The sequence below is a fragment of the Halichoerus grypus genome, chromosome 10 (genome assembly GCF_964656455.1).
Source record: "Halichoerus grypus chromosome 10, mHalGry1.hap1.1, whole genome shotgun sequence".
Classification (NCBI taxonomy): Eukaryota; Metazoa; Chordata; class Mammalia; order Carnivora; family Phocidae; genus Halichoerus; species Halichoerus grypus.
The window spans coordinates 129,422,278-129,446,091 of record NC_135721.1 but is presented as its reverse complement, the minus strand read 5'-3'; the positions used below and the strand labels follow the sequence as shown (position 1 = coordinate 129,446,091).

Sequence of the window (23,814 nt, the reverse complement as noted above, 5' to 3'; positions counted from 1 at the left end):
CATGTAAGTGATCCTGATACAATAAAAGCTGACTTTATTTTAGGCTGCAGGCTTCCTTTTGAGTTATTTATTAAGTTAGTGAGTCATTCAGACACTTCTGTACATTAACATGTCCGTCTCGGACACTGGTTCTAAACGGCCCTTTGTGCCAAAGCTGAGTGTCCTCTCACTCCTGACATCAGTCAGCAGAGGGAAGTGTCTCAGTGTCCTCTGCTCAACCACATCACCACAAACTTCGTGGCTTGAAATAATACAGATTCAGTATCTTATAGTCCAGGTGCCCAGAAGTCCAAACTCAGCCTCACTGGGCTAAGTTCAAGGTGTTAGCAGGGCAGGTTTCCTTTGGGAGGTGTTAGAACCCATTCAAAGGAGAATCCAAAGAACAGACATATTCCCAGATGAGGAATATTGGAATGAACATGCAAAATGAGGTGTGGGGCAGTTTCCTACTGCTATTGTAACAAATTACCACAAATGTCATGGCTTAAAACACTAAGTGGCTTGTTATCTACCTAGAAAACTACCTAGAAAGCCTGAAAGATACAGTAGAGAAAACGTCCCAGAAGGTAAAGCAAAAAGACCAAGACATGAAATTAGAGAGAAATGATACATAATGATAGGACCAGGGCAGGAGCTCCAGTTCCAAATGCCAGGAGTTCTAGCAAGAGACCAGAGAAAACAGGGGAAGACAAAAAACTCGATGCAATGTCCCAGAACTCACAGCAGCGGACACTATTAGAGGACAGGGCTCCTCTGGGTCCCCGTGCAATGGGCGGAAATCGGCCCCACCAGTAAACGTCATGAAATTCCAGGTTACTAAGGGACAAGGAAATACAGCTAAAAGCTAGTGAAAAAACAAGTTTTCATCTAAAAACCCAACAGTCAGAATGGCATCAGACTTAGGTCATCTGGGACTTGCAAAACACAGAAACAATGGAACAAAGCCTTCAAATTTCTCAGGGACAATTCCAGTTGATCCTCATCATGCCCAGATTCAGTATTTGGAATTTACCTACTGGCTCAAATTTCTTTTAACACTGAAATCAATCATGGAGATGTTTTCCTGGTTGTTCAGGGACATGTGCAGAGAGGGGCAAGAGGGACACGCAGCTGAGGTCAACCAAGGTGACGATCTGCCTCCTCATGTCAGCTGAGCCAGAGTCCTCTTCAGTCTGCTTGGTGCCACATTTTATGCATTTTTTGTGGGTTTTTTGTTTCAAAGTGTTTAAAATGGCCCCAAGCAGGGCACCTGACTGGCCCAGTCAGTGGAGCACGTGACTCTTGATCTTGGGGTCATGAGTTCAAGCCCCATGTTGGGCGTAGAGATTACTTAATTAAAATAATAATAATAAAATGGTCCCAAGCATAATGATGAAGTGCTGTCTAGAGCTCCTACATCCAGGAAGGCTGGGATGTGCTTACAGAAAATGTTGGTGTGTTAGATCAGGTTTGTTCAGGCATAAGTAACTATTGTTACTATAGCACAATAAGTGCTATTGGCAGAGTTCAGTCCTAATGAATCAACAATATATATTAAATGAGTGTCTTTAAACAGTAACATGCATAAGGTTATGCACTGATAGATTGATGAAAATATCATGACCAGAGGCTCAAAGGGACCCAAGTCTGTATTTCACCTAGTAACACTGTTCCCTAATTCAGCATCATGGTAACTGTAGAACACAAAGGTAGCAAATAATAAGAAGCAACTATAATTTTAACATAGAATGAGGTGGGGTTTTTTTAAGATTTATTTATTTATTTCAGAGAGAGCGAGCAGGGGGAGGAGCAGAGGGAGAGGAAGACAAGCAGACTTCTGCTAAGCGGGGAGTCTGACTTGGGGCTCAATCCCAGGACCCTGAGGTCATGACCTGAGCCGAAATCCAGAGTAGGATGCTTAACTGAGCTGCCCAGGCACCCCTAGAATAGGTTTTTTTATAGTACAATATAGCGAGATTTTTTTTTCTTGCAGTGTATAGTTCTATGAATTTTAACACATGTATAGATTTGGATGACCACCAGCACAATCAGGAAACAGAACATTTCCAGCACCTTAAAATATCCCCTCATGCTGTCCCCATGTAGTCAAACCCTCCCCTCTCCTTTTAAACCCTGGTAAGCACTGATCTATTCTCCATCACTATCATTTTGTCTTCTAGAGAATGCCACGTAAATGGGGTCACAATATCTAATATTTTGACACTGACTTCTCTCACTCAACTCAACGTCTTTGGGATTCTTCTAAGTTTTTACATCTATCAGTAGTTTATTTCTTTTTATTGCTGAGTAATATTCTACCTAGCCTGGAATTTTCAACACTAATCATCAATAAAGTAGGATATATGTATTAAATCTTAAAATGTACCTCCCTTAACCCTCCTACACTGTTGGTGGGAATGCAAGCTGGTGCAGCCACTCTGGAAAACAGTATGGAGGTTCCTCAAAAAGTTGAAAATAGAGCTACCATATGATCCAGCAATTGCACTCCTGGGTATTTACCCCAAAGATACAAAAGTAGGGACCCGAAAGGGTACGTGCACCCCGATGTTTATAGCAGCAATGTCCACAATAGCCAAACTGTGGAAAGAGCCAAGATGTCCATCAACAGATGAATGGATAAAGAAGATGTGGTATATATATATACAATGGAATATTATGCAGCCATCAAAAGGAATGAGATCTTGCCATTTGCAACGACGTGGATGGAACTGGAGGGTATTATGCTGAGCGAAATAAGTCAAACAGAGAAAGACATGTATCATATGACCTCACTGATATGAGGAATTCTTAATCTCAGGAAACAAACTGAGGGTTGCTGGAGTGGGGGGTGGGGTGGGAGGGATGGGGTGACTTGGTGATGGACATTGGGGAGGGTATGTGCTCTGGTAAGCACTGTGAATTGTGCAAGACTGTTGAATCTCAGATCTGCACCTCTGAAACAAATAATGCAATATATATTAAGAAAGAAAAAAAGAAGAAGAAGAATGTAGCAGGAGGGGAAGAATGAAGGGGGGGAAATCGGAGGGGGAGAAGAACCATGAGAGACGATGGACTCTGAAAAACAAACTGAGGGTTCTAGAGGGGAGGGGGGTGGGAGGATGGGTTAGCCTGGTGATGGGTATTGAGGAGGGCACGTTCTGCATGGAGCACTGGGTGTTATGCACAAACAATGAATCATGGAACACTATATCTAAAACTAATGATGTAATGTATGGGGATTAACATAACAATAAAAAAATTAAAAAAAAATGTACCTCCCTTGTACTTCATCACAAGAATCTAGCACACCAAAAAAGGGGGAAAACCAAGAAGGTGAAAATGGAAGAGATATAGAACAAGATGGTCTGGCATGAGGAAGAAGCATAAGAAATCCTGGGAAGATGAGGAAGATACCATCTCAAGACCATCGGTGCTCAGCTGCTTTTCTCCAGATTGAAGAATCTTCTTCAAAAGATGAAATCCATAGAAATGGGCATGTGTTTGAATACCTTGAGAAGAGATTTACACAACGGGTAAGGACTAATTCAGATGAGTTAATGCACCAAAAAGTAAGCAAACAGAAAAGGACATTTTTTTTAACTCTAATGAAAACAAAAAGTTGTGCAGAACAGGAAATAATCAGAATATACTATGGCTCATCTGCAACTAGTATTTACACAATGTAAACATTGAATATTTGTCTAAACATAATTACACTGTAATTCCTTTGGGACCTGGGAAATAGTGGCGGGGAGATCACTCTTCTCCATAACGAGCCTTGGAGAATAACTTAACTCTTTAAACTGCATGCCTGTATCACATAGATAAAAATTAAAACTAAATTTTAAAACCTCACATGAAGAAATCTATTTTTTTTTCTAAATCAGGGCCAAGAGAAAGAGAAAGCCCTTTCTGATAAAATCAGCCTTGAAGCTAGAGTCATAAATTCTCTTCTTTGTTTAAAGCCAATTCACATTTGGATTTCTGTCATTAGCAACCAATAGAAAACTGACAACTACCAAAGCTGTGGACCGTCCACCCCAGAAAGCACCTTCAGTCTTCATTTAGGTCCTCCCTTGAAAAGCACTGATGGTGTTTGACGTGCTGAAGGCGGCCGAGAAGGTTGTCCACGAGCTGGAGATCCACTCCAGCAGCCAGCCTAGGCGCCATGGAGCTCCTGGAGGAGTTGGTGTTCCAGATGCCCAAGGAATATGTTGGCCAAGCCAACCAACATGGAGTTGGTTGGCAGGATGGGGGGGTCTGGCCAGAACGACCGTTGGTCCGTTTCCCAGTAGTGGTTCCGCTCTCTTTTTATAACTTGGTTACTGCTCTGCTTTCCCAGCTGTTCCTTTTTGGTGAATTTAGGCGAGCCGCAGGGGATTGCTCCAACCATGCCTGTGAGATCTGCACATGGAATCTTCCCCACTATTGTGAAACAGGATATTTCATCTATGTGTCTGATTGGACTGGAAGGCCATTTGCATTATCACAACATTTATCAATGAGAGGAAAGAAGATGTTTGCTATTAGAGCCTTTAAAAATATATATTAGTATTGGAAATTTCTGAAAGGTTGTTTTAAAAAATAGTTTTCTATTTTTATAAAACCTCCTTGTGCTAACAATGCTTTTCATTGATGGTACCTATCAAATATGTGACAAGATCATCACTAAAAATATTTGAATTGGAATTGCATATACCCACGTGAATCATGAAGTCTGACACACAAAAGTCATGTCTTTGGAACAAACTCAAGTTTCTTGTATAAAAATCGGACACTTGGGACGCCTGAGGGGCTCAGTCCATTGAGCATCTGCCTTTGCTCAGGTCATGATCCCAGGGTCCTGGGATTGAGTCCCACTTTGGGCTCCTTGCTCAGCAGGGAGCCTGCTTCTCCCTTTCCCTCTGCATCTCCCCTGCTCATGCCCTCTCTCTCTCTCTCAAATAAATAAATAAAACCTTTTTAAAAAATAAAAAAATAAAAATCTGACACTTTACAACAAGAACTTTCGTAAAATTCTAATAATTACTTCCGAAAATTTCCTGTTTTATTTTTTACATTTTAAGGAAATAACATAAAGAAATATGATTCATTTTCAGGGGCGCCTGGGTGGCTCAGTCGGTTAAACATCTGCCTTCGGCTCAGGTCATGATCCTGAAGTCCTAGGATCCAGCCCCACATGGGGCTTCCTGCTCAGCGGGAAACCTGCTTCTTCCCTCTCCCTCTGCCGCTCCCCACCCCCGCTTGTGTGTACGCTCTCTCTCTATCTCAAATAAATAAATAAAATCTTTAAAAAAAGATTTTAAGCTTCCATACCAATGCCTCAAAATTTCTACCAGTTTACCCCAGTGTGCTAGATAATTATTAGCATTTCAATCATGTACTCTGATGCAAAAAAAGTTGGAAAGAACTGGCTGAAATCAGAAGGACATTTATTATTATAGTAACAAAAAATCAGAAGGGAGGGAGTGTCAAAGCAGTTTCAATGGTTCACCAGTAACATCAGCAAGAACCCAGGCTCCTTTTATTTTTGCTCTTAGCACCCCGGCTTCCACACCCAAGCTCGCCGGCTGGGGTCCACAGGGCGGCTACCGTAGCTCCGCAAACCAGGTCCACTCCTGAACATACGGTGGGAAACAGAAATTTCAAGTGGGAAAAAGAACAGAATGCACCTGGTACAAAAGCCTGGAGGAGCTACAGTTAAGTCGGTACGGTAGAAGATATTGGCTGCGTCTGGGTCCCAGGACACCTTTGTGACCCCTGGGATTGGGGGCTGTGATTAACATTATGTGGAATGGGGAGAACCTTTGCCAAAAGGAAGACGTGGAAAGAAGTTATCCTGTTATCAGAAGTAAGAAGGGGATACCAGGTGGACTCCAAAACAAAACCACCAAACTCCACTAGAATTACCTAAATAATAATAAGCTCAAGTAAAGCCTAGGTTCCTAGATCTCCTTGGTGTTGTATCATCTGAGCCAAAGTACAGAACTTTCTGTGGCAGACAGCTGTCTGTCCATCAAGACTTGCTCCACCTCCAGCCTAGAGTTGTAGTTTACAAGGGGTTGCCCATCCAGGGACTACACTTCCCAGGCTGGCCCTCGGTAGCCAGTCGAGACCATGTGACTAGGCTCTGCCAATAGCACATTAGTCGAAGTAGGTGTGTAGAGTCTTTTAGGCCAAAGGATTTTAGGACATGAGTGGAACTTCTCCGGGTGCAGCTGTGGGGGATGACAGTCACAAGATGGAGGGGGTCCAGGCCCTTGAAGGAGACCTTCCATCTCAGACCTGAGAATAAGCAGTTTCTATGACTTCAAAGCTTTGTATTTGGGGGATTATTGATTTCAGGAGCAAATGTGGCCCTAACTAAAATACTTTCCAGGACATTATAATGAAATCTGGATTATCAATACCATTGTGATATGACTACCTTTTGCATTGGCCGTGAATGCAGATGGGTAAAGAGCATTTAAAAGTAGCCCACATTTCAAGATTTTTTGCAACTCGGAAAGAGTATGATGTTATCTTTGGCGGGATCTGGGTGAAGGGTACATGAGAATTCTCTGTACTATTTTTGCAACTTCTTGTGGGTCAAACTATATCAAAATAAAAGGGTATCCAAAATAAAAGATATCCAAAAAAGGTTAAAAAAATATTTTTTTCAAACTTTCGCCAACAGCTCTGGATTCCCACAAGAAGGGAAGGGTCTCAGTTTCCCCTTCTGTAAAAAGAGAACTAGATCAGTAGTGTTCAAAGCATAGTGTCGCTAACAGTGTTCCAACAGCTCAGCAAATATCTGATTTGAATTTCATCTTTAACATATAATTAATACCATTTGAAAATACACACCCAAAAGTGTTACATGCTAACTTTTAACACACTGAGGACCCCAGGAGGTTCACTTCCAGATTCCCTCTTTGACATTCAAACTTTGGAACAAAGTGTCTCCTTTACCATCTATGCATTATATTTGAAACTCCTCTGAGTCAATAATTACGTAGATTGTAACTACATTGTTTTGGTTTCTTGGAGATGGGCATTAAGAATTTGCTTTAGTTTGCTCAAATTTAGGCCTGTATCATAATTAGAAAAATGCAAATTAAGTCTACAACTTAGCATTTTTTACCCATCAGATTGACAAAGATCAGAAATGCGATAACACTATGGGAGTGAGTATGAAACCCGTGCTCTAACAAGTTACTGATGGGAACTCTAAGTGGCACAACCCCATTGGAATGCATCAAACCTTTAAATGCCCTTTGACCTAGCAGTTCTATTTTTGGAAATTATTCTACAGATATACTCTCTCCCTTACAGATATAAAACAGACATAGATATTTGTTGCAGCTTTGTTTGTAGTAACAAAGAACTGGAAACAAACTAGATGTTCATTAACAGGAATTGTGTGTAAGTACATTTTAGTATATGTATGTGTACAATGGAAAATTGAACCCTTCCTAAAGCAAAGAGGCAGAGCTAGACCACCTCTAACCAATATTTTCCAAGATACATTGTTATGCCCAAAAAGTGGGGTATAGAATGTTGTTTGCATTATAGTGTAATTTGGACAAAAGAAATGGATGAGTATACATAGCCTTTTTTTACAGATGTAGGAAACCTCTGAAGAACGCCCAAGAAATTGGTAATATAGCAGTTGCTTCCTAAAAAGGAAACTGGGGGGCCCGGGGGGAAGTTGAAGGGTACCAGCTTTTCCCTGTATACCCTTTTATACTGTTGGAGTATTTTCATGTTCCTGCATTAACTTATAAAAGAGTGAAAAAAAGCAAGGCCTGTGTCTGCTTGCTCCTATGAAATCACCTAAGTCAATGTAACTATTAAAACACAGGTGTGCCAGGCAAGACTCAAAGCCAACTCTCATCAAAATAATTGGTTGTGTAATCACCACTTAATGCACAACGGGTTGAGTCTTGATCATATCCTATTACAGAGGGGTTTTGCGCTTCTTTTAGCTTTCAAGTTTTTCTTTGTTGACTTTTATGTTTATATAAGGATTGCAGGTAGTTTTTGAATATTGTTAGTGAATCAGCTTTGGAATAAATTTTTCCCCGGTCCCCTTCAAAGATTCTGGATCAGCTTTCACTGATGAAGCCAGGAGGTGCCCGCTAGAGTTACCCAAGGCGTGTCTCCATGCTGCGTGCTGGGACCACACGCCCTGATATTCTGTTCCAGTACATCTGGGTGGTGCCCGAGCATGTGTTTTCCCCGCAAGTGCCGTGGAGAGTCCGAGGTGCTCTCCAGTTAAGAATCACCTGCAGCATCCAGAAGAGCGAGACTAAAACTGTAAGCCCCACAAACTTACTGCAACTATGTCAGGCATGGTCCAATCAGAAAAAGAGAAGCAACTCTGAGGATTTAAGTGTAAATTTAATGCAGGGAATTTGATACACGCAGGATAGGAAGAAACAGGCTGGTTTTTTCCTTCCTCCCGTTAACCAAACCTGGCAGGAAGCCAAAAGCTCCCAAAGCCTGGAAACACAGATAGGGGTCAGCTGCCCTGCCAAGGAGAGCTGAGCAGGGGAGGCAGGGAATGGATCAGAGACCAACAGACTCAGGGCCCCGCCCCCCTGCTTTGGTTAAATACACTTGCACCGCAATTTTCTGGGTAATTTTGACAAACTTTGAGTGGAGAGGTAGTTGATAGGAGTGCCTTTGGAAATGCAAAGCTCTGAGTTAGCTGTTCCTGTTAGCCTTTGTCTGAAAACTAAGAGAGGTCTAAAAATATTTGCACACCAGTTACCATACAATTTCAATGGAAGGTATAATTTTTCTGGATTTGGTCATCATATCACACTTCTGTCTGTATGTTTAACTAAAAAGGGAAAAGTGCTTCCCAAAGGTTTGCTTTAACAGCGATCTTCCAAAGGAACTTTGATACTATCTATCTATCCGTCACTTTTTATAAATCAGGCCCCGTTATAGATGCTGGTTACAACAAGGAAGAAAATAAACAAAAGTTCCTGCCCTGAGAACTTACTTTTTAGTGCACTATGCATGATCGCTATAGGAAACTACATTTGTTAAAATGTTTACTATGGAAGGAGCACCTGGGTGTCTCAGTCGATTAAGCGTCTGACTCTTGATTTGGGCTCAGGTCTTGATCTCAGGGTCATGAGTTCAAGCCCCACATTGGGCTCCACCCTGGGCATGGGGTCTACATAAAAAAAAAAAAAAAAAAAATGTTTACTATGGGGAAAAAATTGATTACTTGAAATTATGAACTATCTTGTTAAGAGAAGGGCATCTTTGCTCACAAAACTTATGACAATGAATCCAGTGATTATGATCTTGTGATTCTTGTTATGATTTATATTACCAGAATTTAAAGATGTGTATTCTCTTAATAATTTAAGAAAGTATCTGAAAATCTCCTTCCAGAAATTATTTAAGTAAGAAAATAATTCTGATAGATTGATTTTGAAGCACTATGCAAATCTCTGTTCTTCTACAGTTTATGCTACCTGCCCTCAAAGATTCTTACCTGAGATCATCTTTCATTGGCCTTCTGACCGGAGGAAATCTATTTAACTTTCATGAGACTCAGTTTCTACATCTATAAAATAGTGATAATAGTGCCTATCCTTCTGTTGTTCTGGGGATTGAATCGCAAAGTACAGGTAACACAGGTAATTCCTTGGCAGAGATTTTTAGTCAAAAGAAATATTTAAACCATAGGAAAGGACAAATCCCTTTTTCTATCAGAAACATATTGGAGGGGTGCTCGTGCTCTCTCTCCTCTCTCTCTCTCCTGAATAAATAAATAAAATCTTAAAAAAAAAAAGAAACATGGGAAATTTGGATAAATTCAAACACATGCAACACAAGGGCAATGATCTAGGGAACGGACTCAATCTTTTTTTTTTCTAAGATTTTATTTATTTAAGAAAGAGAGAGCACAAGTGGGAGAAAGGTAGGAGGAGAAGGAGAAACAGACTCCCCGCTGAGCAGGGAGCCTGATGTGAGGCTCGATCCCATGACCCCAGGATCATGACCTGAGCTGAAGGCAGATGCTTAACTGACTGAGCCACCCAGGTGCCCCAAAACTCAATCTTGATACCAAGAAGCAACAGAGAGGAGTGGGGACTAGGGTCAACTAGAGAGGATAAGAGAAGTTTCATCAGATCTGAAGAAGTTTCTCAGATCCAGGCAAGTGTTACCATACACATATGATAATCCAGGCCTGGATCTGCCAGATCTTTCCATTAAAAAAAAAAAAGGCTTTAAATCCCAATTTTTATCAAATATAGAAATGTAGAAGTGGGTTACTCACTGAAATAGAGCTTTTATGGAATAATGTCCCAACACTGGTATAAAACTGTGCTGCCCAAGACAGTAGTGACTAATTAACATGTGGCTCCTGAGCCCCTGAAATGTGCCTGGGTTTCCGTGAAGATGTCTTGTACCAGATACACACCAGATCCGAAGACTTAGCTTTGGATTGTAAACTGTTAATAATAATATTAAAATATTGATCATTTTTTAGAGGTGCCTAGGTGGCTCAGTCAGTTAAGTGTCTGCCTTTGGCTCAGGTCATGATCCCAGGGCCCTGGGATTGAGCCCCGTGTCGGGCTCCCTGCTCAGCGGGGAGTCAGTTTCTCCCTCTCTCTCTACCCCTCCCCCTGCTTGTGCTCTCTCTCTCTCTCTTGCTCTCTCTCAAATAAATAAATAAAATCTCTAAAAAATAAATAAAATCAAATATTGATAAAGTTTTAATATTGATTACATGTTGAAATGTTAATAATTTGGATATATAGGATACATAAAAAAAGTATTAGAATTTTTTAAAAATCCCAATTTTTACGAGAAATTTAGCATCTTTTAAGCATTGGCAACAGATTTATATTTATTCTACAGTCTAGATTTCCAACATGTAGCAGGATTATATCTACAACCTACAACCTACAACCTACAGGAGGTTGGCCTTTGCTAAATTGTATTCTATTAACTGAGAAGTAGTCAAAACTTTAAGAACAGAAGGAACCATGAGCAGGCAAAGGCTTTTTAAGAAATGTAATTCTTACTGAGAACTTCATCTGGAAGGAGCCCATATTGAGGAAATGATCTGAAAAGAAAAGGAGAGGAAAAACCCTTCCAAATGGTGTTGAGACAAGTTATCCTAGGAGCTCTGTTCAGGATGGCTGGCATAGAGAGATAAGGGGTTCATATGGGCCAATAAAAAAAGCCAAGGGTATATTACTTATGATATCTAAAAAAAATTAACATTCAATAGCATATCAAATAAATTATGATGCAATCCTATAATAAAATATTATACAACCATTAAAACTAACAGGAGCAGAAGCTTGCAAACACCAAGAGCATCACAGTCACCCAGGGAGTTTATCAAATGTTCAGATGCCTAGGCTTCGTACCAGTGCATCTGAAGCAGAGCTTCCACACATGGAGTTGGGACAACATCCCAGGTGATTCTAATCACCAACCGAACTGGGAAAACTCTTCAAAATCAAAGCCAATTATGAAACAGTATGCATAGTATTGTGTTTGATGAGGATTCGACTCCACTGCATGTGAAAGAAACACCCCACCCCCATGCACGAACACACATACAAGTAACAGTAGCTGAAACAAAATAAAAGTCCATTTCTCATGTAAATGAAGCCCAGAAGTAGGAAGTCCAGTTGACAGGTCCACAAAGAAGTTAGGGACCTGGGCTACTTCCTTCTTTTTTTTTTTTCCTTAACATATATTGCATTATTTGTTTCAGAGGTACAGATCTATGATTCAACAGTCTTGCACAATTCACAGCGCTCACCATAGCACATACCCTCCCCAGCGTCCATCACCCAGCCACCCCATCCCTCCCACCCCACCCCCCACTCCAGCAACCCTCAGTTTGTTTCCTGAGATTAAGAATTCCTCATATCAGTGAGGTCATATGATACGTGTCTTTCTCTGTTTGACTTATTTTGCTCAGCATAACACCCTCCAGTTCCATCCACGTCATTGCAAATGGCAAGATCTCATTTCTTTTGATGGCTGCATAATATTCCATTGTATATATATACCACATCTTCTTTATCCAAGATGTCGATGGACATCTTGGCTCTTTCCACAGTTTGGCTATTGTGGACGTTGCTGCTATAAACATCGGGGTGCACGTACCCCTTCAGATCCCTACTTTTGTATCTTTGGGGTAAATACCCAGTAGTGCAATTGCTGCATCATATGGTAGCTCTATTTTCAACTTTTTGAGGAACCTCCATACTCTTTTCCAGAGTGGTTGCACCAGCTTGCATTCCCACCAACAGTGTAGGAGGGTTCCCCTTTCTCCACATCCCCGCCAACATCTGTCATTTCCTGACTTGTTAATTTTAGCCATTCTGACTGGTGTGAGGTGGTATCTCATTGAGGTTTTGATTTGGATTTCCCTGATGCCGAGCGATACTGAGCACTTTTTCATGTGTCTGTTGGCCATTTGGATGTCTTCTTTGGAAAAATGTCTGTTCATGTCTTCTGCCCATTTCTTGATTGGATTCTTTGTTCTTTGGGTGTTGAGTTTGATAAGTTCTTTATAGATTTTGGATACTAGCCCTTTATCTGATATGTCATTTGCAAATATCTTCTCCCATTCTGTCAGTTGTCTTTTGGTTTTGTCGACTGTTTCTTTTGCTGTGCAAAAGCTTTTTATCTTGATGAAGTCCCAATAGTTCATTTTTGCCCTTGCTTCCCTTGCCTTTGGCGATGTTTCTAGGAAGAAGTTACTGCGGCTGAGGTTGAAGAGGTTGCTGCCTGTGTTCTCCTTTAGGATTTTGATGGACTCCTATCTCACATTTAGTTCTTTCAACCATTTGGAGTCTATTTTTGTGTGTGGTGTAAAGAAATGGGACCTGGGCTACTTCCAACTCACCACCTGACCATACCTAGAGTATAACTTCATTCTCATAGCCCAAAATGGCAGCTGGAGCTCCACCCATCACATCTTCTTTCTAAGCAAGGGAGGCAGGGAGTGAAAAAGAAGTGGCAAATGGCTATGTCCCCTGTTATGTTTAGGAGATTTCCCGGAAGTTACATCACAACATTTCATTTACATCATGAGAATGTAATCATATAGCCATGTCTAGCAACAAAGGAGGCTGGAAAAAGCCTTCTTCCAGGAGGCCATGCACTCAGCTGCAAATCAGAAATTCTGCTACTAAGAGAATTTGAGGCAACCAATGTTGGGTACATGAACAGCAATCTCTACCAGAAGTATAATATTTATATGGTGAGTCATATTGATTTGAACCATATGAAATTAACATTTTTAAGTTAAAATAGACAAATATCAGCAATTCATTTGAGTCATTCTATTATATTTCTATGGAAAAATCTAAAAAGATATATAGTACATATGTGAATACTGGTTGTCTCTGGACGGTGGGATCTCAGGTAGCCATGTATTATTTGTGTAATCTTTAAAAATAAGGATCATAATATGTACACAAAAAGGGAGATTAAAAACAGCATGTAAATTAAAATCATATTTTTATAAAATATATGAACACAACTTGTGTGTTTATCTATGAATATATATACATACACAGACACAGAGAAAAAAAGAGTTTCAGTATATATATCAATCAAAATATTATTTCTGGGGGTGCGTGCCTGGCTCAGTCAGTAGAGTATGCAATTCTTGATCTTAGGGTTGTAAGTTCAAGTTGCACATTGGGGGTAGAGCTTATTTTTTTTTAAATGTTATTTCTGGGTAGGGGATTATAAATGGGTCTTATTTTCTTTCTTATATGTTTCTGTATTTTTTCCAAATTTCTAACAGTGAACTTGCAATACTTGTACAATAAGAAAAGCAAATATAGGAAGAAAAAAAAAAAAAAACAAGAAAAGAGGAAATTTTGAAGCCAGAAAAAAAAACCAGTGCAATGATCTACACATACAAGAGAAAGTATGGCTGGGCATAGTAGCAAATGTTCAAAATGGAGCTGATGGAAACATACATAAATTCATTCAACAACAAAAACTGTATTGAGGCCCCTGTGTACCAGACCCTATCCTAGGCTCTGGGGATACAGGGTTAATAAAACAAGTCAGATCTATGCTCTCCTGGAGCTCACAGTCGGGTGGGAAAATAGATAATAACCAAGTAAGTTAAATAAAAAATAAATAAATAATAAGAATAGCGGGATTTGTTGCCTAGTTATATGAGGTAGGCACTATTGTAAGCACATTATACATATTGACTGATTTCCTCTGAAAAACAATTTAATGACCTTAACTCAACTTACAGAAAATTGAGACATAAAGCAGTTGCCCAAAGTCACCCAAGTAGCTCGAGGATTTATATGGTGGTGGGATAAGCAGACTCAAGAACCAATTGGTAAGGTCCAGGCTTATACTTAATAAGAATTACCTGAGGCACTTGGGAAATATATGTAAATTACCAGGTCTTGCCCTAGGAAATTCTGCAGTAGGTCTAGACTGGGACTTGAGAATTTGGTTGTTCCCAAGCCCTCTAGATGTTTCTTCTCTTCAGGCTAATGTGAAGAATACTGCTCTCAGCACAAGGAAGTCAGAGTGGGGCTTACCTCTCTGGGCTTGGGGAGCTGGAGTAGCACTGACTGGGAAGGGTCATGAGGCTGGAAACGTTCTGTACCTTGATCCAGGTGGGGCTTACCCAGGTGTGCACATATGTGAACATTTATCAAGCATTCAAAAATAAACGTGGCCCTAAGCTGCAGTGCCTTTCTGGATCATGTTAGCTAGGGATAGGTATAATGAAGGTGATATGGTAGAGTGCCAAGAGGAGTAGGTGCTTTAGATATGGGACAGAAAAAATTGCCCAGGGGAAAGTGACATTCCATTTGGCCTTGGGTGAGAAAGAAGCCAGGCCTGCAGAAGACCAGGGAAAAGCAATCCAGGCAGAGGGAGGAGCAGATGCAGAGCCCCTGGCGTGACAGCAAGAAGGCAGGTCGTGCTGGCCTGAGCGAAGCAAGAGGAGAGCTGTAGATGGGCAGTGGGACTGGTAGGTAATGGCCAGTTCACATCTAGCTCATTCCTGCCAATCCCTCAGGTTGGAATTGCCACCCCTACCCCCCACTTTCAAATATTGCCTGCTCTCGATTATTACCTACTCAGAGGCCTTCCTTGACCATTCCTGTGGTCCTTATCACGACCTTGTTTTGCGTCTTCTGAGACCTTATCACTATTAAGAAATCACACGGCGGGGCACTTGGATGGCTCAGGCTGTTAAGCGTCTGCCTTTGGCTCAGGTCATGATCTCAAGGTCCTGGGATGGATTCCCTCATCGGGCTCCCCGCTCAGCAGGGAGTCTGCTTATCTCTCTTCCTCTGCCCCTCCTCCTGTTTGTGCACACACTCTCGCGCTCTCTCTCTCTCTCAAATAAACAAAATCTTTAAAAAAAAAAAAGAAAAAGAAAGAAATCACACTGCTGATTTGACTATTTGATGTCGACTGAATCACTAGTCAGTAGCCAAGTTCTATTAGAACAGGCACCAAATCATTTGGATCACCCTTGTACCTCCAGGGACTAGCACAGTGTCTGGTCCATTGCAACACTTATATATAAAAATAATTGGTGGAGGAATGAACAAACCCTTAAAGGAAGCAGCAGGGAAAATTCCATTAGTTATACAGTCATATTTAGTGAGAGCCTACTATTGCCACGCACTAGGCCAAGTCGCTGGGGATAGATAGATCAGTGAAGCAGAGATTTTTTTTTTTTTAAATCCCACTTTCTTGGGAACTTTTGAATTTGTAAGGGGGTACAGGTAAAACACCTGTCGATAGATAGACATACTCCAGATACATAATGTTAAATGTAATAAGTTCTAAGAAGAAAGAAAAGGCAGACCAGAGAGAGACAGGGAGCGGTTGGGTGGGGGAAGAGGGAGCTTCAATATTAAAATGGGCTAGCCAAGACTGGCCTCTCCAAGAATGGGAGTTTGAATCAAGACCCAAAGATAGTAGGGAGCGTGGCAGGTGGATACAGAGGGAACAGCAGCGTAGGAGACTTGAGGCAGGAGAGTGCTTGGCGCTGAAGTCTGAGTAAAGGAGAGAGTTGTAGGAGATGGGGTCGGCCAAGCGGACACAGATCAGAGAGCACAGTGTCAGTCATCAGCTGGGACCTCAACTGCTGGAAACTTGGAAATGCTCGTTCTCGGGCCTCGCCCCAGACTTACTGAGTCAGAAACTCTGGGACGGACCCAGCAGTCTGTGTTCTAGCGAGCCCTCCAGGTGACAGTGCATGATAAAGTGGGCAGAACCCTGGAGCAGGGCGCCTTTGGCGATTGATCCTAGTTGTTACTCTTAGGATCCACGTGATCACTGTCCTCTTTATTTCACAAGCTGGGCAGGGGACCCGCCCAGCGCTCTGCTGATTTGCCCGCCACTGACGCTCAGCTGGGGTTTCTCCCAAGCCCGCGGCGCCCGGCACACCCACCCCGCAACCGCAGCTCGACGCGGTCCCCTCCGCAGAGCATCCCGGAGACCCGGGAGCGACGCCTTGGGAACCAGACGCCCAGGGCGGCAGGTGCAAAGGCGCCCGAGCCGGGGAGGCCAAACGCGTCGGCCACGACCGCAGGGGTGCGGGCCGGACGCCGGCTGCAGCGGCCGGAGGTGGGGGCGCATCCCGAGCCGCCAGCGCTTGCCCAGCCCGCCGGGACGTTTGTGCGCGGTCCAGATCCCGGGTGATTCCGCGGTCCCGGGCCGCGTGGCCCGGGCATCGGGATTGGCCCGCTGCTTCCCCCGGGGAGCCGCTGATGCAAAGCCAGGCTGGGGCGGCCGGGCCCGGCCAGCGCCCTCTAGGCAGCGGAAGTGGAGCTTGCTTTACATCCGTCCTCCCCGCCTGGCGGAGTTGGAAGAAGGAAGGCTGGGGGGGTGTGGAAAAATAAAAGGAAAAGTCCTTGCACCATGTAGATCAGCGCCCCCCACCCTGGCACCCCGGCCGGCCGGGGACCTCCCAGTCTGTGGCCATGAACGCGAGCAGCGAGGGCGAGAGCTTCCCGGGCTCGGTGCAAAGTAAGTGCTTTTCCGGGCGCAGTGCGCGCTCCGGGGCCCAGTGCGCGCTCCGGGGCCCGGGCCCAAGCACGTCTGCGACGCAGCGAGCAGGCCCGGGGCCCCGAAATCGGGGTGACGGCCCCGAGCCGGCGTCTTGGGTACCGCGGCGGGCGCGCCGTGAAGGGGGCGCCGGAGTGGGCTTAGGATGGGGGCACGCAACCCAATGCAAGGCGGGGGGCGCTCTCCAGCCTCGCAAGACCCCTTGTAAGGGAACGGTGGGGGAGGGCATGCGGTTCAGACAATCGCCACCCCCTCGGGGCATTCCCCGCCCCCCCCAGGCGGAGTTTGGGGGGATTTGGGGGTAACTGCGATTACGCTGATGGGAAAACTTCTGCCTCGGTGGCTCAAAATCCTTGAAGTCTGGGGATCCGAGGGTTGCATGAGGTCTGGCGGGCTGGGCTTGCCGGCGCACTGGAAAGCCTTTTACACATTAAAGGTGGAGATCTGAATGGGGAATGGGGCGGTGGTCGCTTCCTTTGAGTTTGGGATTCATTTTAATTTTCCTGATGAGGACAGCAGCCTTATTCAAGTACCTGATTTCACCCGCTGCATTGTTTCCCAAAGTGTGGTCCAGAGACTGAGCGCAAACCAGCCACCTGGGAGCGCGAGCGCTTATTTAAAAAGAGAAAAAAGCTCCTTGGGCCCCACCCATTAGATGGGGGACGTGGGGGAGGGGATCTGTGGCCAGACGCTGAGCGGTTCGGTTACACACAGTTTGAAAACGACCCCGTGGCACAGGGGTTTGCAGACACCTAGCACGTAGTAAGCGCTTAGCTTGTTAGCTGCTGTGGAGACATTGCCTCCCAAACTTGGCTGGGTATTCCTTGCATAACTTGTGAAAAGCACAGATTTCTCAAAACACCAGCCCCTCCTGCACCCTACCTCCGTTAGGGCTCAGTATCTCCGAAGTGGGGCTCAGATGTGTCCATGTTTAACACACACACACACACACACACACCCCAATTGTTCTGATGCCGTTACAGGTTTGGAGAACATAGTGAAGATAAAGGAATTCTTTCTTGTTGCTGTTGAGCTCGTATCTGTACCCAGTGTTTTCTGTTTGGTCTATTAATTCGCACTACAAATGCAGGAGGTTAGGTATATTTTATCATTCCAAATTTTCAGAGGGGGATACTGTCGCATTCAAATAGGGTTTCTCAGTAATAACCCCACCAGGTGTCCTGCCAGGGCATGGAGACCCCTGTGCTGGCCCTTTTTACAAGCACCATCTTATTTAATCCTCTTAACCGTCCTATGGAACAGAAACTTCTACCCATTTTACAGATGCGAGAGACCAAGCCCAAGTCACTGTTCGTAAATTGTAGTGTCGGGATTCTAAGGAAAGTCTAGGTCATTGCGTATGCGCTTGCCACATACGGGAGACACTGTCATTAAAACCCTTTCATGCGGGGTATCATTCTTGTTGGATCGTTAAGGAATCCTCATCAATGCCAGTCACCTCATCTTCCGGTTCCTTGTTTTCCTGTTAGTCTCATGGGCACCTCCGCTGCAGCGAGGTAGTGTTGCAGAGGAATAGAAAAAGCTTCATTCCTTCCATCCACTGATTTCGATGTACTTAAGTGCACAGGGCGCTCTGCAGAACGGCTTATAAAGCATTACAACAGCCCACGCTAGCTCTCCTTAGCAAGTCAACCAAATTGAATTTCCACACAGAGATTTTTTTGTCTTAGCTTGACTTGGGGAAAATTGAACATAAATATTTATAAATTTTCAGAAAGTTATGATTCATATATACCAACCATATATGCACAAGGTAGTTCTCATATGATTTAGATTTGAGGAAAATTAGAAATAATATAAAGACCTTATAAGTACTGAGATAATGATGCATAGATAACATAGAATAGTGTATTATTAGATAATTATATATATTTTTAAAGATTGATTTATTTGAGAGAAGGGGAGAGAGAGAGAGTGGGGAGAGGGGCCGAGGGAGAGAATCTCAAGCAGACTCCCCACTGAGCACGGAGCCCGCCACAGGGCTCCATCCCACCACCCATGACATCATGATCTGAGCTGAAACCAAGAGTCGGGTGCTTAACCTACTGAGTCACGCAGGCACCCTTTAAATAATTATACTTATAAAAATTTTAGTGATCTAGCCACAATGCTTATGCAATGTTATGTGGGGAAAAGACTAATTTTACAGTACATTATGATCTTAATTTTTAAGCATAAAGAAAATAAATGGAAGAAAATATTTTGTAATGTTCATGGTACACATAGGTGGAAAGATTGTGAGTGATTTTCCCCCTGCTTCTTCTCTTCCAAATTTTCTGTTATAAACATGAGTTTCCTTATAATAAGACAAAGAAAATTTTAAAAATAAAAATTAAGGTAGTCATATTAGAGACATTAATTGATTGTATTTCTTCATTTAACCAACATTTACATAGCACTTTCTAAAATAGTGCCAGATATTGTGGTAAGTTCTTTGCAAATGTTAACACAGTATTAACTCTTGGCATCATTACTATTGAAAGACAATGTCCCTATCAGTTAGGAATGAATGTTAGCTACAGGTAACAAACTGAACTATACCAGCCTAATGAGAAGTCATGAATTAGTTGATTCAGGGAATCAAAGAAGTAGAGATCAGCAGATGTAGGGATCTTAGCATTTTCCTCATAATAACAATATGGTTGCAGAAGCTCCTGGCATCACATCTGCGTTCAAAGCCAAAAGAAGAGGGAACCAGTGCCAATCATGTCTTATCCCTTTTTATCATGAAAGCCAAACTTCCCAGAAGTTCTCATGCATGTAAGGAACCAAGATTATTTAGTAGTTCTCATGGCAGAGTTGGGGGAGGGGGAGTATAAAAGTGGAGGGATTGGTTTTCATAATGACTGGGGAGTAAAACTACCTTTCGTTGGGATAGGACATGGCTACTGGTCCTTCAAAGTGCAAGCAGCCCTGCACATCAAAGAAGTTTCTTTTTTTTTTTAAGATTTTATTTATTTATTTGTCAGAGAGAGAGAGAGCGCGCATGCACAAGCAGGGGGAGCGGCAGGCATGAGGGAAAAGCAGGCTCCCCGCTGAGCAAGGAGCCCGATGTGGGACTCGATCCCAAGACCCTGGGATCATGACCTGAGCTGAAGGTAGATGCTTAACGACTAAGCCACCCAGGCGCCCCTCAAAGAACTTTCTTGCATAAAATGCCAGTAGTGCCCCTTCGGGCAGCAATCCCTGGGGTCTGGAAACATTGCTGCTAAGGGAGAAGAGGGGAGTAGAATGGACATCGGTCCAGCCACTAGCCGTCTCTGCCACTATGTCCTTTTTTCTACCATGAATCTGGGTTTGTGCTGTAATTTCAAGCTGTTTGAAATTAATTAATTAACCTGTGGCTTTCCCTTTGTCCCATGGAGTTCCAGGTGGCACAACGGTGCTGGTTGAGCTCACTCCAGACATCCACATCTGTGGCATCTGCAAGCAGCAGTTTAACAACCTGGATGCCTTTGTGGCTCACAAGCAAAGTGGCTGCCAGCTGACCGGCACATCCGGGGCAGCCCCCAGCACGGTCCAGTTTGTATCTGAAGAAACAGTGCCTGCCACCCAAACTCAGACCACCACCAGAACCATCACCTCCGAGACCCAGACGATCACAGGTACAGCCGGCGGGGTGGGGGGTACTGTTAGAGTTGGCCTGGTTATGTCCCAAACACCTCCGTGGAACTTATTAAAAATATCGATTCCCAGGGTCCACCCTGTAGGGTTGCTGATTCATTATTTTTAACAAGCTCCACTGGGAAGCCAGCTGCCCAGCCAGTTTCGAGAACTGCTGGGTGGAAACATTAACTGTTAGCAGTTATAGATGTTCTCACATGTTAAAACAGACAAAAAGCAGATTTCTAAAACAAAAACCTGTATATACTAAGGGAAAAAAATACTTGCAGGAAATACATTGCATGAAAAAAAAAAGTAGTTGTTTTGGGTGGTGGGAGTATGGGTATGATCCCAGAATTTGCATTATTTTTATAAAGGGACCAAAAACATGGGGTTGATTTTGTTTTTGTTTTTGTTTTAATTTACCAATGGGCTTTGATGCCTCCCCACCACCCCGCCCCCCGCTGCCAGCTAGGAAAATAGAAAAGTTCATCCTAATTCTTGGTTGTTTTCACTTACTCCACCAAAAATAAATTGCAGATGGATCCAGAATTTAAATGTGCACAGTGAAACCATAAAAGTTCTAGAGTAAATATACACACACAGACACGTACTCACACTAACATGTACCTATACTTACACCTCCATGATCTGTCTCAAGGGACTAGACAGACAACTTTAAAAATGTGAAGTCACCCATTTATGAAATAGATAGTACAGACACTGCTGGGTCCTGTGGAGAAACAGACTATGTATTCCTTAGCTAAAGGCATTCAGATTTTTAAATTAAAATATATGGGGCTCCTGGCTGACTCAGTTGGTAGAATATGTGACTCTTGATCTTGGGGTTGTGAGTTCGAGCCCCACATTGGATGTAGAGATTATTTAAAAATGAAGTCTTTAAAAAAATAATTATATATATATAATATATATATCATTATAAATATAATAATAAAATATATATAATATATATACCGATACTATGCCTACCAAAGAAGACAGGCTGGCCCCCTCTGGCAAAAGAAGAAGCATCGTGTATGTGGCTACAAATAAAGTTACAAATTTCCCAAAGTAAAAACAATGTATAAAACTGAAGACCAACAACTGGGGGAAAAAAAAAAAACTGCAGCACAGATGACCAAGGCTTAATGTCCTTCATATATAAAGAACTCCTAAAAATCAATAAAGGTAGAGAAAAAGAACCAAATGAAAAAGTCAGCAAAGGGCAACAGATGATATACAAGAGACCACGGAACATAGAAGGATGCTCCATCACCTTAGTAATTAAATTAATGCAAGTCAGAAGAAGGCCTGGGACAGGATACTGCTTTCATTTTCTGGGGATGTAAATTCATATAACCTGGGCAATTTTATGGTATCTTTTAAATTTAACATCTTAAATTTAAAATCTTTCAAATTTTAAAATGTACATAAACACATTTACCTAGTAAGTCCACTTATCTTTTTATCCCGTAAAATTTTATAAACAGATGTATAAGAGTATTCATTTACAGTATATGCTATAAAGAAAGTGGAATCTTTGTATGTATACATCAAGAGAAAATTAGATAAATAAACATCAGAGATTCAGACAATGAAATATGACTTAACCTTGGAAAGGGGAGCTACAGCTTTGTAGAGACACAGAAAGGTTCTCGGGAAGTGTAAAAAAAACACACATGTGCATGCTTACATAGTATTATATTCAAGGCAAGCTTCTAGAACAGGAATGAGGCAGGTGATGTTAATGAAAGAAGCAAGCTATGCGTAAGGTAATGGGGACTCATGGGGACTTGGTTAAGTAGAGTATGGGGACTGGTGGAGACTGTGGTTAAGTAGAGTAAGTATACATGACTCGTCCGAAGGGACAGCTGCCCTTTGGATCTGGTCAGTTAGATATTTAGGTTTTTCAGAGAAGCTGAAAAATGTGAAATTTCCCAAATTTTAAAACTTTGTCAGCCAAATGAAATACATCGATAAGCCTGACTGAGCCCATAGGCTTTTTCTAGACTTTTCTCCGACAGTGTTTAGCAGATAGTTAACCTAGAGCTGAGGGATGGAAAGAACATCTAAAGGGGGGGCACTGACTTTCATCTCCTTGATTTTGTATTGGTGTGGTGTTTGAATTTTTTTGGCAGTAAGCAAAGTTTTGGGGTTGTCTCCTTAATGCATCCAAAATAATGTGTCTGCTGAGTTTTTAAAACACTGAAATATAATTACCTGAGCCCCTCACAAGCCTTAAAAAAAGCACCTTGAGGTTCTCCCACTTTCTTCTGAGTTTATCTTAATTATCATCCCAGAGGAAGTCACCAAGAAAGTGTTAAAACTAAAAACCGCCTTAGCAGTGGGCCTGGGTACAACCTCCTTATTTTCCCACTGGACAAAGGGAAGCTGCAAATGGGGAGAAGACACAGCCAATGGGCCACCACGAGTTCAAGACAGTCCTGGGACTTGGGCATTTTGGCCTTTACGCTAGTGGTCTTCTCCCTGTTCACCGTCCTCAAAATCAAACTCCCAGTAACCCCGCACACTGGGTGTGAAACCTATAAAACGTCAGGAGGCTTCAAGGCCCACACTTTATTTTTGGCCATTGCACCTTTCCGGGTTCTGAGGTTTTGCTTGTGCTGTTCCCTCTGCCTGAAATACTTTTCCCAACAGAGGACCTTGTTTCATCTCAGGACACTCCCCTTCACTCTGTATGGCAACAGCCAAGATGAAGTCCTCTCTTTTCCAAATGAGCCACGTTTCTTTGCCTCAGAACCTGAGTATGTGTTTGTACCATCTGCCTGGAACTGACTCTTAGACGTACGTCCGAGCTGAGCTTAAAGGCATCTCCTCAGAGACCCCTTCCCTGACACCACACACACACTGTTCCCCCGGCCCAGGTCAGGTCCCTGTCATTAAACCATCCCTGAGCTGTAAGCACCACGAGGCCAGGGGCTGCACCCCTCCTGTCCATCACTAGATCCCCAGCACCGGTCTTTGTTGAGGGAATGAGCGGCTGCCCCAATCTCCCATCCATCGGTAAAGCTGACCCCACACCCACATACCTGCTTCTTCTTCTGTCCTAGTTCTTTGCTCAAAGATGCTCACCCTCCCCTTGGCATTTCCACTGCCCTGGGACCACTCACTGGGGGGCATGCCTGGGGTTTGCTGGCCGCC

The 23,814-nt window shown here is 43.0% G+C and overlaps 1 protein-coding gene across 3 annotated transcripts in view; it reads left to right on the top strand.

Moving 5' to 3' along the window:
- The first annotated feature begins 16,597 nt into the window (after positions 1-16,597).
- The window catches only part of ZFP64 (ZFP64 zinc finger protein), a 78,627-nt gene continuing 71,410 nt past the window's right edge, over positions 16,598-23,814 (top strand). Inside the window, exons 1-2 of one of the 3 annotated variants that reach the window (XM_036073087.2) lie at positions 16,598-16,989; positions 20,415-20,654. In XM_036073087.2, coding sequence (XP_035928980.1) covers positions 16,944-16,989; positions 20,415-20,654 — 286 coding nt within the window. In that variant the 5' untranslated portion in view covers positions 16,598-16,943. The remainder of the gene's footprint in view (positions 16,990-20,414; positions 20,655-23,814) is intronic. The other 2 variants (XM_036073086.2, XM_036073085.2) reach the window with 2 other exon arrangements.